This window comes from Doryrhamphus excisus, linkage group LG6 (genome assembly GCF_037039965.1).
Source record: "Doryrhamphus excisus strain RoL-2023G ecotype Guam linkage group LG6, RoL_Dexc_Guam_v1.1, whole genome shotgun sequence".
Classification (NCBI taxonomy): domain Eukaryota; kingdom Metazoa; phylum Chordata; class Actinopteri; order Syngnathiformes; family Syngnathidae; genus Doryrhamphus; species Doryrhamphus excisus.
The window spans coordinates 13,654,979-13,668,182 of NC_136362.1; the positions used below are offsets into that span (position 1 = coordinate 13,654,979).

General features: G+C 43.2%; 2 protein-coding genes across 3 annotated transcripts; one reads left to right on the forward strand and one right to left on the reverse strand.

The window, feature by feature from the left end:
* Window positions 1-1,375: 1,375 nt before the first annotated feature.
* c1ql3b (complement component 1, q subcomponent-like 3b) lies at window positions 1,376-5,476 on the forward strand. The gene is made up of 2 exons (XM_058068801.2): window positions 1,376-2,339; window positions 2,837-5,476. The coding sequence occupies exons 1-2, from the start codon at window positions 1,725-1,727 to the stop codon at window positions 3,014-3,016; spliced, it is 795 nt and encodes a 264-aa protein (XP_057924784.2). The 5' UTR covers window positions 1,376-1,724; the 3' UTR covers window positions 3,017-5,476.
* A 586-nt stretch (window positions 5,477-6,062) lies between these two features.
* Window positions 6,063-13,082, reverse strand: pter (phosphotriesterase related). Of its 2 annotated transcripts, XM_058068798.2 has the most exons (5): window positions 12,906-13,082; window positions 12,104-12,561; window positions 10,207-10,472; window positions 8,691-8,831; window positions 6,064-7,215 (listed from the first exon to the last, which is right to left on the reverse strand). In XM_058068798.2, the coding sequence occupies exons 2-5, from the start codon at window positions 12,533-12,535 to the stop codon at window positions 7,005-7,007; spliced, it is 1,050 nt and encodes a 349-aa protein (XP_057924781.2). In that variant the 5' UTR covers window positions 12,536-12,561; window positions 12,906-13,082; the 3' UTR covers window positions 6,064-7,004. The 2 variants fall into 2 exon arrangements, with proteins under 2 accessions (XP_078647626.1, XP_057924781.2); XM_078791500.1 differs by lacking the exon at window positions 12,906-13,082 and having other exon boundaries at window positions 6,063-7,215.
* Window positions 13,083-13,204: the final 122 nt, after the last annotated feature.

Sequence of the window (13,204 nt, forward strand, 5' to 3'; positions counted from 1 at the left end):
TGGGGTTTCTGTCTGAGGCGCTAAAGGCTAATTGGTAATTGATGAAGTGATGGCCCACTTTGATGCTATGCTTGCATTCATGTGTGTGTCTGTGTGGAGTCATCCTTCACTGCCTCCTCCCAGTCACTCCCTCCTTCTTTTCACTTACTCTATAGATTTTCCTCACATGATAAATTGGACTCAGGGATCTAGTGAGGTGTGACCAGGTGCCAGAGAAGTAGACCTCTTTTTTTTGGTCTTTAATTAGGCCTCGGATCTTTGTGACCAATCTTGTATTGCTAATAATAATCAATAGGTTAGAATTATAAATGATCATACTGTTAGCACATCAGGGGTTGTTGATGATAATATACACTTACGGCTTTGATGTGTCAATAGGGCGGGATCCTGGCGTGAAAAAGGCTGCCGTCTCTCCTTGTCCTTTCACAAACATGTGGAAAAATTCATTCCTCAAATTCATTCATTCATTTTCTACCACTTTTCCTCACGAGGGTCGCGGGGGTGCTGGAGACTATCCCAGCGGTCTTCGTGCACCCTGGACTGGTCGCCAGCCAATCACAGGGCACAATTTGGAGTCGCCAATTAACCTAGCATGTTTTTGGAATGTGGGAGGAAACCGGAGTACCCGGAAAAAAACCCACGCATGCACGGGGAGAACATGAGGGTGGGATTGAACTCGGGTCTCCTAGCTGTCAGGTCTGCGCGCTAACCACTTGATCGCCGTGCAGCCGCCTGCATGAATAACAGATCAAAATATGCACAAAAAATATGTCTGTTTCTATATATTATACATAGGGCTGTCAATCGATTAAAATTATTAATCACAATTACCCCATAGTTAACTCAGAATTAATCACATCGCAGCCCGGCCTCAAATTGGTACCAAAAAAAACAACAGTACAGTTAGTATGACTTGCATATTATTATATATAAATTCTGCCTAGCTACAAGTGGCTCCATTAAAAATATCATAAAAGAGCTTTCACTATGTAGTCCAATTATTGTTGGACACAAATTGTGTCCATGCAACAAGACAAGTAAAAAAATAAATATATTCCCCCAAAATATTATGTGCAAACTACAGTTCCATTCACATTCTCATACAATATCATTATTTACATCTGCTTTCAGGTTGGGCCATTCCAAAAAAAATCATTTTTAGCCGTGCTTTTGCGCGCGTGGAATTATTAAACCCCAACTGAACCCCTAATTGTTTTGTTTTTTTTAATCCACAAACTTCAAAACAGCTGAAATGCGCCCACTCTAATCACGCCACTCTAATCATTCCTTATTGTTGTTGACTTCCTGTGCAGTGATTGAAGTAAAGCATGATCCATCACTTCCTCCCCTCCCTCTCCAATTTAGGAGCAGCTAACATTTCGATTCTGTCCCCCACGCACACGCAGTCAGTCAGCGGGTAGAAACAAGCGCCCTAACGTATGTTGAGTAGACTGAATCGTCGGTGTTTTTTTCTCTTATTATTATCGTCGAGGTGGAGGTGGGGGAGGTTAGAAACAAAACTGACGAGATGCACCAGTTGGACGGATGCTGCAGCGCGTAAAAAGCTGTGGATGGTTCCCCTCTGCTCGCTTAAGGGGCAATTTTAGTGGCAAAAGTTGCAGAAGCACACCGGCTGCGGTCCACTTCTCCCCTACGCTCAGGCACCGCTCACAAGCAGGCTGGAAGACCACCAGGCTCAGAGGACGCATCTTCGCAGGGCGCAGATGATCGCAACTGGTGTTTGTGGCGTGGCGCTGGTCCTGGTGCTGGTGGTGCTCATCCCGGCCATGGTCAACTCCGCCGGAACCCCCGCCCGCTACGAGATGCTCGGCTCCTGCCAAATGGTGTGCGACCCCCACGGGACGACCGCCACGGCTCCGGCGAAGGCGGTCGGTCCGGTGAAAGACACCAACGGCCTGACGCAGTCCCTTCCTACTTTCATCCAAGGTCCGCAAGGGGAGCCGGGACGCGTGGGCAGGATGGGTCCGAGGGGTCCGGTGGGCGAGCCCGGTCCGCCGGGTCCCGCTGGTCCGCCCGGGGAGAGAGGCGCACCCGGTCTTCCGGGTCCACCCGGAGCGAGTGGACCTACTGGTGCAATCAGCGCTGCCACTTACAACACCGTCCCAAAGATCGCCTTCTATGCAGGACTCAAGAAGCAGCACGAAGGATACGAAGTGCTCAAATTCGACGACGTGGTCACAAATCTGGGGAACCACTACGACCCTGCCACGGGCAAGTTCACATGTTCGATACCCGGGATTTACTTTTTCGTTTATCATGTGTTGATGCGAGGCGGGGACGGAACCAGCATGTGGGCCGACCTGTGCAAGAACAACCAGGTGGGACCAACAACACAACATCAACACAACACACTTTGCCTCCATCTTTAGTGTTTATGTCGCATCTGTTGTCACTTTCCACTTTTACGCACAGCCTTTACGCACACGAAGCTTGTCATTGGCGTCAATTGAATGGATCAAATACACTGCTAAGCTGCTAAACTATAAACTTATAGTTCAAGGTTATGTCATTAGATATTTAAAAGTATGTTTTCCAATATTTCCAGGTGTATCATCAACTTTCAAAGTGTAATATAGTAATATACGTACATACCAGACCCTCTATTAGGTGCAGAAAGAACTGAATATGTGTGTATTTCACATCTCTATACATATATTATGTAGAACTGCATTGCATATGACTCATGTAGTCCACAATAATTACAATAATTAAATTGTGTTCATCAAACCTGAGCATTATAATCTCGTATTATGCATAATGTAGCATATTTTTGTTAGTGTGTTTTGACCGTCAATGTCAAATTCTCCCCTGTCAGGTCAGAGCTAGCGCCATCGCCCAGGATGCCGACCAGAACTACGACTACGCAAGCAACAGCGTGGTCTTGCACTTGGAGCCCGGCGATGAGATCTTCATCAAGCTGGACGGGGGCAAGGCCCACGGGGGCAACAACAACAAGTACAGCACCTTCTCGGGCTTCATGCTGTACGCCGACTGAAGAACCGGCCACCCTCCCGGCTCAACGCTCAACGCTCATGCTGCTCACATTCCATATCTCGGATTAGTAGAGACAGAGCTTCTTCTCCATGTCGCCCCCCCCTCCCCAACGAACGAGCCTATGGAGGTTGTTGTACAGTGTCATCACACACAGAAGGGAAATTGTACTGCTTACAGCTCATTGACATGTCAATCAGCGTGATTGGTGCTGCTGCTGCATGCTGTGTGATGAGCTGTGAAGCAATACCACCTTATTGCTACCACATATCATAATGTAGCCGCTGCCATCTAATACAGTAAATACAGTACATGTGTCTTCACCCCACCGATAGTCCTACGCACAAACTCTACTTCCTTTTCCTCTTGGTGAAGTTTGTTTGACAAACAGGCATGCAACCGGTATGTTAACAGGTATGTTAACTCGGTGGTGATGGAGCCTAGCCAAGCTGTCTTCAGGCGAGAGGCGGACTACACCCTGGACTGGTCGCCAGCCAATCACAGGGCACATATAGACAAACAACCATTCACACTCACATTCATACCTATGGACAATTTGGAGTCGCCAATTAACCTAGCATGTTTTTGGAATGTGGGAGGAAACCGGAGTACCTGGAGAAAAACCCACGCAAAATCCACACAGAGATGGCCGAGGGTGGAATCGAACTCGGGTCTCCAAGCTGTGTGGCGCTAACCACTCAGCCTTTTCTGGTGTATTTTAGGTCAAATCAGTCAATATATCTGGAAGATCTGGGTTCTAATCCCTGTTGGACACCTGTGTGTGGATTTGCATGTTGTCCCTGTGTGTGCGTGGGTTTTCTCCGGGTACTCCAGTTTCCTCCGACATTCCAAAAACACGCATGTTAGGTTAACAGGTGTCTCTAAATTGTCCATAGGTATGAATGTGTGAAAGCTTATTTGTCTATTTGTGGCCTGCGAGTGGCCCAAAGTCACTAGGATAGGTTCCAGCATACCCATGTGACCCTGGTGAGGACGAGCGGCATAGAAAATGGATGGACTTATTTATTACCTCCACCAAGTGCAAAAGGTACAAACTAAATGCGCTTGGCGGGAGAATACGTAGTCACATGGTGAACACCAAGGAAAGAAAACAACACTTTCATTCCATGTTGTTAACTTTCTTCCTTTCTCTATGTCACCCAAGCGTGATCAGACACCTTGATAGCGAAAGTGAAAACTAGGCATTGTAAAATGCTCACAAAGTGGAGATCCTCTCCATGTGGTGTCATTAATGAGACTTCCTGTTTCTCCCTCCCTTGCAACGCCCCTTTCAGTGTGCATAGCCAACTTGAGAGACACAAGCAAGGGGTTGTTGTCATTTATATGACTGCTTCATTTCATCATTTTGTTACTGTGTCATTTGTTCTGTGTACAATGTAAGTGACTTAGGTGTTCATTTACATAAAAGTTATGAAAAAGTCCACATCGCATTCATTGGAACTCGTACATAGAGCAACGTTGCAAGATTACTTATAGATTATAATAACCCTATAAATTTTAGTGAAATTTTAGTGTAATCTGTCTTCAAATTGGGCTGTTTGTTCACAATGGAATAATTCCAGAACAATTCCGGTAATGCTTTCATGAGAAAATCGTAGCCTCTTTCACACAGATTCCACAGAATAGGGAGAAACCAAGTGCTGACATGAAGCCGCCCAGCCAAGGTGTATGGATATTTTTGCAACTGTGTGTTCGTTCATCAAATTCAAACTGGCATCACACAGTTGGAAAATGATATCACAAAGCAATAGTAGCCACTTTCACACAGCAACGTTGAAAAACAGCCTAAACAGAAGATGTTTAGGCCATCCATAGCAAAGGTGGGCTGTTTTGGAAACAGTGCACACTGTCACTCAGCGAACTCACATCCCGTAATTAAACTGTTGTGACATGCGATGCACACAATTATTGAAAGAAATAAAAAATAAGTGTTCCGGAATTCCGGTATTTACTTTTCACGGCAAAATATCCACGGATGAACTCTCAATTGAAGTCAATCATTGTACGTCAGTGTTGTTTATCCACTTCATGGACTTCAGCCAGTGGGGAAAAGGGCGTATGAATCCCGGATGGAAGAGGCTGTGTGTGAAATAAGTGTTTGAATCCATTTGCTGCCATCTTGTTACCATAATTGTTCTGCATACATACTGTAGCTGCATCATTTGTTCACTTTGGCGAGTACTGTTGTAGTTTTGTTCAGTAGCCCGTACATTAAAACTTCTTCCTGTTTACATTTTGCTAGCAATATTTGAGGAGAGCGTTTTCACACCGTATTCTAAGGAGATTACTCATATATCAATTGACTTTTTAAAACTTGCAATAATTGATTCCATAATTCCATAATTGATTTGAATTGGAAAAATATTGGATTAATTTTAAAGTAGAGACATCAAAGATTCCAGAAAGGCAGCAGTTTTCCCAGTCAAGATGCTATTCCATTTTCTCGTCCATGTCAACATGACAACTGATCAGGTGGTCACAGATACACGTCCTTGACTCCGCCGCTGACACGCATCGATCCGCCCGCCATCGCTTTCTAATCCCCCACTTGGCAACGCCCCTCTCCAGATATGAATATCATATATAATTTACAGCTTTGCTCCCTTAATCCTCTCGCAAGATTAATCAAAAGTTGTGCCCAGGCGCAGTCGGCGGTGCGACGACGGCGGCCATTGATCATGGCGGGAAGTCACCCTGTGAAGCCACCTGTTCCCAGACGAGAAGAGAGTGTGTCCTTCATCTGGGGCTCCCGTTAGACGACCCCTCGACGAACCGCTGAGGGACCAACGGGTTGTCACGCTTTTGTAGCATACTGATTAGTGACGGGCTTGTTGTGGGCCTCCATGTCCTCTGGCTAGACACAAACGGAAGCAAACATAATGTATGCGTGTTGATTGCATAAACACAAATTCTAGTGAATGAATGCTTACAATCAGCTCTATATGTATATATAATCCCAATCTGAAATTAATTCCCGTCAGTCTCATTGGACTATGGTTAAGCACGAAATTATTCAAAATCTGGACAATTATTGGTTGAATTTAACTGGAAATGGCACAAGAACGGGCAAAACGGCATCAGATGTTTAAAAAATAGTTATTCTTTGGTACATTTTGGCCATTTCATTTTAATACAACAGCTTGCACTAATTTTCTTGCATCAATCCCAGCCATTCCACAAATAAAAATGGGCTTTAAATGAACATTTGTGCAGCACAATAATAATTGAAGCCTTTATTCAGGGGTGTCCAAACTTATTCCCACCGGGTCAGTATACTGAAAAATCACTTTCATATTTTACATTTTCTCAACAAACCCATCTTATATATATTTAAAAAAACAGCTTTGTGTTCTAGGTGATATTACACAAATCCTGATATTTTTTGCTTTGACTTTTTTTGCTAATTTTTACATTTAAAAATGTTATTTTCAAATTTATTCTTGTGAATTTTTTTCTCGTTTTATGACTATCCCAAAATACTTTCCCCACCAAATTTTTCAAGTTTATTCAAATTAAAATCTTTATTTTTAGTTGTTTTTCATGACTTTAAATAGTCTTTTTTTTTACAATTTCAAATTAAGGCTTCTATAATATAAGTCAACATATTATCATAAAATTATAACTGTTGTTTAAAAAAATAATAAATTAACCACTTTTTATTTCTTAATGTCACAAATTCATCCTGCTACTATTTTGATGTTATTCTTTTTCAATTACTTTTTGTTTGTTGTTTTCCTGTATTTTTAAAATGTGCCAAGCGCCATAAAAAAGTAACTGCGGGCCACACTTTGGACACCCCTGCCCTAACTTGAAGGTCTGATGGGATAAAACAAGCATTTGTCCATTCAAGAGACCCTGTGATTTATTGAAGGGTTGACAAGTACATTCATTACTGTCACACCCAAGATCACGGCTCCATTAAAGAAAAAGTATTCCATAAAAACACACTGCCTCGCCTCTTTTTCCCTGCCTCATTTGAAGGTCAGCCAGCGTTTGGGGTTGTCCACCAGGATCTTGTCCACCTGCAGCTGCGTGATGCCCCTGGTGAGCATCTTGGGCACGATGTTTTTTAGGATGTGCGAGTAGCCATGGCCACCGTACTTAGTGAGACGGTTCTTGGTGTGGATGTCGTGTGCGATGACGATCTTATCTTCATAACCCTCTTTGATAAGGAACGCCAAGCTGGAGGAAGAGAAGAAGAAAGATGGAGAGCTCTGACCTTTTGGGGATTAAATATCGGGACCCTGAATCACCCGCAGCGGGGCCAAAGAATGTTGCAGTTGCCAGCCATTTGATAAATAAAGTGGAAAAACACCATTGAATAAATCTAAGTCCATCTAAGTGGTACATTTTGCCAGGACGTACAGGAAGTTCACATCAACATGTTCCTTCCATTCGTCATTTATAATGATATATATTGTTTTAAGTATGCAAAACTACAATCATTCTCTATACAATTTAGTTTTAGTTCATATTATGGAACTGATGACACAGATTTACATTATTCCCAGTGGGAAAAATTACTTTGGTTTTTGTCTGACCCTTTGGAACTAATTGATAAGAAAACCAAGGTTCCAGTTTACAGTTAAACACAATATTAATTAATTAATATGTTTGTTTTTTTTGCTTAAAGACAGGTCATCTTGTATTCAAAGACAGCTTGTGCCAAGAGTTTTTACTTCCTGGCAACACAAGATCTCTGCAGAGATCAACTGGGAAAAAAGTACCTCCAACATTGTTAGCAAGTTGTATACACTCCTGATCAGAAAACCAGTATCAGAGATGAAAAAAAAATGGAGTTGGGAATTTATTGTAAACAGCATTAAGGTGAAATAGGATGATCATCAGCTGATTGAAGGATTAAGACTACAGCCCTTATAAGCCAAAATTTTGCCAAAAATTTGAATTCAAATCATTTTCTTGCCCTGTGATTGGCTGGCGACCAGTCCAGGGTGTACCCTGTCTCTCGCCTGAAGACAGCTGGGATAGGCTCCAGCACCCCCTCGCGACCCTCGTGAGGATAAGCAGTAGAAAATGAATGAAAGAAAGAATGTAAAAGTCAAGAAGTAGACAAAAAGAATGAGTTGAGGTGGAACTTCAGGTTGTGCAGGGGTGTCAAATGGGAGCAGGCTTTGTAGAGATGGTGCAGGGGACCATCTCTCATGACTAAAGCCCCTCATCTGTGTGGTAATGACAACGCTGCAGTTCATAACGCCTGCCTGAGAAAGGACTTCTTCCAGAGGAATAACTCCACTGGTGTGGACTATCCTGTGTCTTCACCTGATCTTAACCCAAGTGAGAACATTTGGAGATGGATGGCATAGGATGTTTACAAAAATGGACATCAGTTCCAGACAGCGGGTGCCCTCCGTGAAGCCATCTTCACCACTACCAACAATATTCCATGAGCCTCCTGTGGGTCTCATGGTTTTTGGCGCTACGCTCTTAAACCTTTGATCAGCTGATGAACGGCCTATTTCAGTTGAATGCTAGTTTGCTTACTCAAAAATGTTTTGGTCTCACTCCCATTTCTTATTTTTGTATTCAAAGTACAATTTAGAACCTCCTGAAGATCCAACAGTGAATGTTCTTCGGGTTCTTGCAAATCTGTGGACTTCCTTTAGTGACAATGCAAAAGTATTAGAATCAGCTCTCACGTCTTGACTCTCTGGCTGTCGCTGGGCATGTCCAAGTCCAGGTTGTAGGGGTAGTTGAGCATCTCGGTTCCAAACAGGTCGTATTCTAGGTAACTTCCCAGCTCGGCAAACTCCAGCAGTTCGGCCTCATCAAAGATGGTCCTGACAAAGGAGTCGTTGTTAATCTATTTTCTTAACCAACACAATGATTTACCTCGGCTGTATGTTCAAAGTACAAGTTGTAAACCTCAAGTGTGTGTTCCCATCTACATACAAGTATGACTAAAGTCCCATTTGTAGCAGCAGAGGTGTTGAAGCTCAGTTCCGCTTGCCATTGTATGCTTTGGATGATCTAGTTTTGTGTTTTCCACTGCAGGCTGGTTGTGTTAATAAAGTGACATGGTAGCATAGTGTGACATAGTGGGGCACAACAATGGCTGTTCTTTACTTGTCACTTGTGACTCTTTTATCCTAAGACAAAACATGTGTCAGAAAAGGCGCCTTTCTTCCTCTTCCTTTTTTTGTAGCCACACAGAAGCAAAATGAAGTGTACTACTTGGCTGCAACCAGAAGAGGTGGCGTTAATTCATCTCAACTAGTTTGCAGTCTAAAAGGTCCCTTGTATGCCTCCATTCTGCATATATATTTATATGTATATATTTATATTTATGATATATTAATTATAATTATTATTATAAATATTCATTCATTCATTTTCTACCGCTTATCCTCACATGGGTCGCAGGGGTTGCTGGAGCCTATCCCAGCTGTCTTTGGGCGAGAGGCGGGGTACACCCTGGACTGGTCACCAGCCAATCACAGGGCACATATAGACAAACAACCATTCACACTCACATTCATACCTATGGACAATTTGGAGTCACCAATTAACCTAGCATGTTTTTGGAATGTGGGAGGAAACCGGAGTACCCGGAGACAAACCCACGCATGCACGGGGAGAACATGCAAACTCCACACAGAGATGGCCGAGGATGGAATTCAACCCTGGTCTCCTGGCTGTGAGGTCTGTGCGCTAACCACTCGACCGCCGTGCCGCCCTCCATATTAATTATATTTATTTCTATTATATATATTTATATTTATTTATGATATATTAATTATAATTATTTTTATAATTATTTATAATATATATATAATATAATATTAATTATATTATATGTATATAACATATATATTATATTCCATACAACCTGTGTTGTCCAAAAGGAAGAAGGAAAAACTAAATGATCAAACATAGAGCTCCCATGTCTGGAGCTGACAGAGCTTTATTTTAAGATGTGTAGTGAAGCCTGTGTGGGTTTTTGTGTGTGTGTGTGTGGTGGGAATAACACGGGTCTGGCCTCATCGAGCTGGGGCGAACCAGAGGTGGTATCATGACCATGAAGAAAGATGATGTCATCAAAACCTGCAACTTTTGAGAGTGACTCTTCTCTCAAAAGTGAAGCACGTTTGATGCCTCTGAACTGAACATGTGATCCATTTAGCATAATGAGGGACCTTTAACATGGCTTCTTACCTGTCCAGGTGAGACATTACTGTTTTCCCGATGTCACCTCCCGCCTCCTGGAGAATGCGGACCACCTCAGTTGGAGCAGCGGGATGGCGTCCGGGATGTATGATGACGGGGCAGCCCAGCTGGGCCTGTGTGTGCGCCACGGCCTTCAGCACCTTCCTCTCGCTCTCCGTGATGGGCCAGCCAGTTCCGATCTCTCCGACCACGCCACAGCGGATGTCAGTGCCGTCGGCGCCGTGGAGGACCTCGTTGATTATGACATCGGTCAACTATCAAGTAAGAGAAAATTGGGCAAAATTGAAGAATCTTTTAAAACAAAAAGTTGTTTCTGTCTGATGCGTGTGAAAGCACATGACGAGCATGTTGAATGACAATCTGGAAATCTGCGTGCCGCACATTCTCACTGCGTGACTGCGCAGAACCCTGAACGAGCCTGCTCGAATCAATCACTCACGCACACAAACACACAATCAGGCACAATGTGGTCAGCATAACAAATGGAAGCAGCGTGTTCCTCTTGTCTTATGACTGACATATGCACAGCTTGAACGGCGTTCATGTATTTTTATTTCATGCAAAAACTGCCAATTTTTGAAAAAAATGCATGAATTTTTTGTAATAATACATAATCCTGCTATTAATAAAATATTAAAATACATATTTACCTCATAGCCACTTTAATGAAGAATGCATAGTTTGTGTACTACTGAATGTACTACTAAATGTACTGCAAAAAAGGTAAATAAGGATAATTCATAATGCTGCCTACAGACACTCATAGATACTCACAAATACTTAAACTTGCTGATATAGTTAATCTTCAAACAGCTAAAATAATGCATAAGGCTAAAAATAACCAATTACCTAAAAATGTCATCCAATACTTCTCTACAAAAAAGGAGAAATATGATCTCAGGGAAGAACTAAATTTGAAACACTTATATGCTAGGACTACGTTAAAAAGCCATAGCATTTCAGTATGTGGAATCAAACTATGGAATGGATTGAGTAAGGACCTCAAACAATGCACAACGATGAGCCAATTCAAGAAACAATACAAGCAGTTGATGTTTGCTAAATACAAGGATGAAGAGTCTTGAACCAGCCATGATGTGCTATACATATCACTATATTGACACTTACTATGGTACCCATTATGTCATTGGATGGTCATATCACCTCGTACTTCGGTATGTGACAAAAAAATGTAAAAATTCATTCATTTATTCATTTTCTACCGCTTTTCCTCACGAGGGTCGCGGGAGCCTATCCCAGCTGTCTTCGGGCGAGAGGCGGGGTACACCCTGGATTGGTCGCCAGCCAATCACAGACAAACAACCATTCACACTCACATTCATACCTATGGACAATTTGGAGTCACCAATTAACCTAGCATGTTTTTGGAATGTGGGAGGAAACCGGAGTACCCGGAGAAAACCCACGCATGCACGGGGAGAACATGCAAATTCCACACAGAGATGGCCGAGGGTGGAATTGAACCCTGGTCTCCTAGCTGTGAGGTTTACACGCTAACCACTCGACTGCCGTGCAGCCCTCAATTAAAAAAAACAAAACAAAAACTTTAAACCATATTAGGAAAGCAGGAAGTGAACAAATGTAACAGTTACTGATTGTAAAAGTACCAGATGGAGGGGTAGGATTTAATAAGCTTTGCTTCTTCCTACTCCTTTTGGACATGTGGAACTGTGAACTGATTATGTGATGCATTCAATTGTAATCTGATGCATGTTCAAATGAAATAAAACCATTACCATTACCATTACCATTACTGTAAAAGCAAGTGTTCCAGTAGAGGAAATTAAACCCGTGGGTAATGTAATGTAAGATCCATAGGTTAAGAGTGCATGTGTCACTGGACTATATGTAGATGTCAACACACCTCCTCCACACTCATCTTCCTGGTGGCATCACTGTGCGTGCAGTCCACATAGTAGCCCGCTCCTGCCACAATATGGACCCCGGTCTCCTTGGCCAGCTTCTTCAGGGTGGGCAGGTCCCGGTCAATGCCCGTGGTGGTGTTCTCCACGATGGAGCCCCCACCGGCCTTCCTGTATGCCAGCAGCTCATCACGCACGGCGTCCGTCTCTTGCTGCAGAAGCAGGTTCTGGTGGCAGCTGTAAGGGTTTTGCCTGAGCCAGTGCATGTGCTGCATGTGGAAGGGATCCTCCGCCACCTTCTCATCGCCCGGCGGCGGAGGGAAGTAGCAGCACTCAAAGGTCATAGACAGGTGCTCGTGGGTCATGGTGCGGCCCAGCTGGTCCGGGTCCAGCAGACCCAAGACGGTCTGGACCTTGCCGCTCAGCTCCGGCATGGCAGATCCTCTGTGTTTCCTGCAAGCTGAAGGAAATGCAAAACAAGCAGTTATTAATGTTTGACAGGGTGTCAGACGCCGCAAAGTTTTTGCATGTTTGATTGACAGGTGAGTCTGCAGAGTAGACAAGCTCAACAGAGCATGCAGGACAGGAACCTTTGGACTTCAGAATAATAATTAAACAAAACTAGCAAAACTAGCGTCTTAACTTGCCGCTATATTTGGAAAGCTACTTGCGCTCTTATTACAAGTTCCATAGATTTAGCCCACGGACACGTTAAAAATGCAATACGTCGTTAGGCAGAAGTTGAAGTTTTATCGACTTAAAGCATGAAATGTGTCTAAAATAGTGTGGAAGAACGCTGCTGACCTTTATTCCGAATCCTAACTGTCGGATCCTACCCCCTTGAATGACGCACGCAAACCCGTTCACTGAGGATTAGTCGTGTCATCGCGAGACTGTACGAGAATTAGAGTTACCTTCTTGATATCAAGGATTCAAATTTAAGATTAGGGTGAGCGAATCCAACGACAAAGAACGGAACAGAGTGAAACTAGCATGGAGCTGAAAGTCCGCCATGATGTGGGCGGGGCTAGACGGTCAATAGAATACTGTTAATACACTTCAATAACAATGAATATATGTACTTATATATGGGTATAAAACTG

Bases quoted from the DNA above. Each gene is read 5' to 3' on its own strand.
- c1ql3b (XM_058068801.2), top strand. From the start codon at position 1,725: ATGATCGCAACTGGTGTTTGTGGCGTGGCGCTGGTCCTGGTGCTGGTG. The intron at 2,340-2,836 runs GTGGGACCAACA...CTCCCCTGTCAG, and splicing joins ACCTGTGCAAGAACAACCAG to GTCAGAGCTAGCGCCATCGC.
- pter (XM_078791500.1), bottom strand. From the start codon at position 12,535: ATGCCGGAGCTGAGCGGCAAGGTCCAGACCGTCTTGGGTCTGCTGGAC. The intron at 10,473-12,103 runs GTGTGTTGACAT...CTTACTTGATAG, and splicing joins GGAAGATGAGTGTGGAGGAG to TTGACCGATGTCATAATCAA. The intron at 7,216-8,690 runs GTGAGAGCTGAT...CTCTTCCTCCAG, and splicing joins GACAGCCAGAGAGTCAAGAC to CTTGGCGTTCCTTATCAAAG.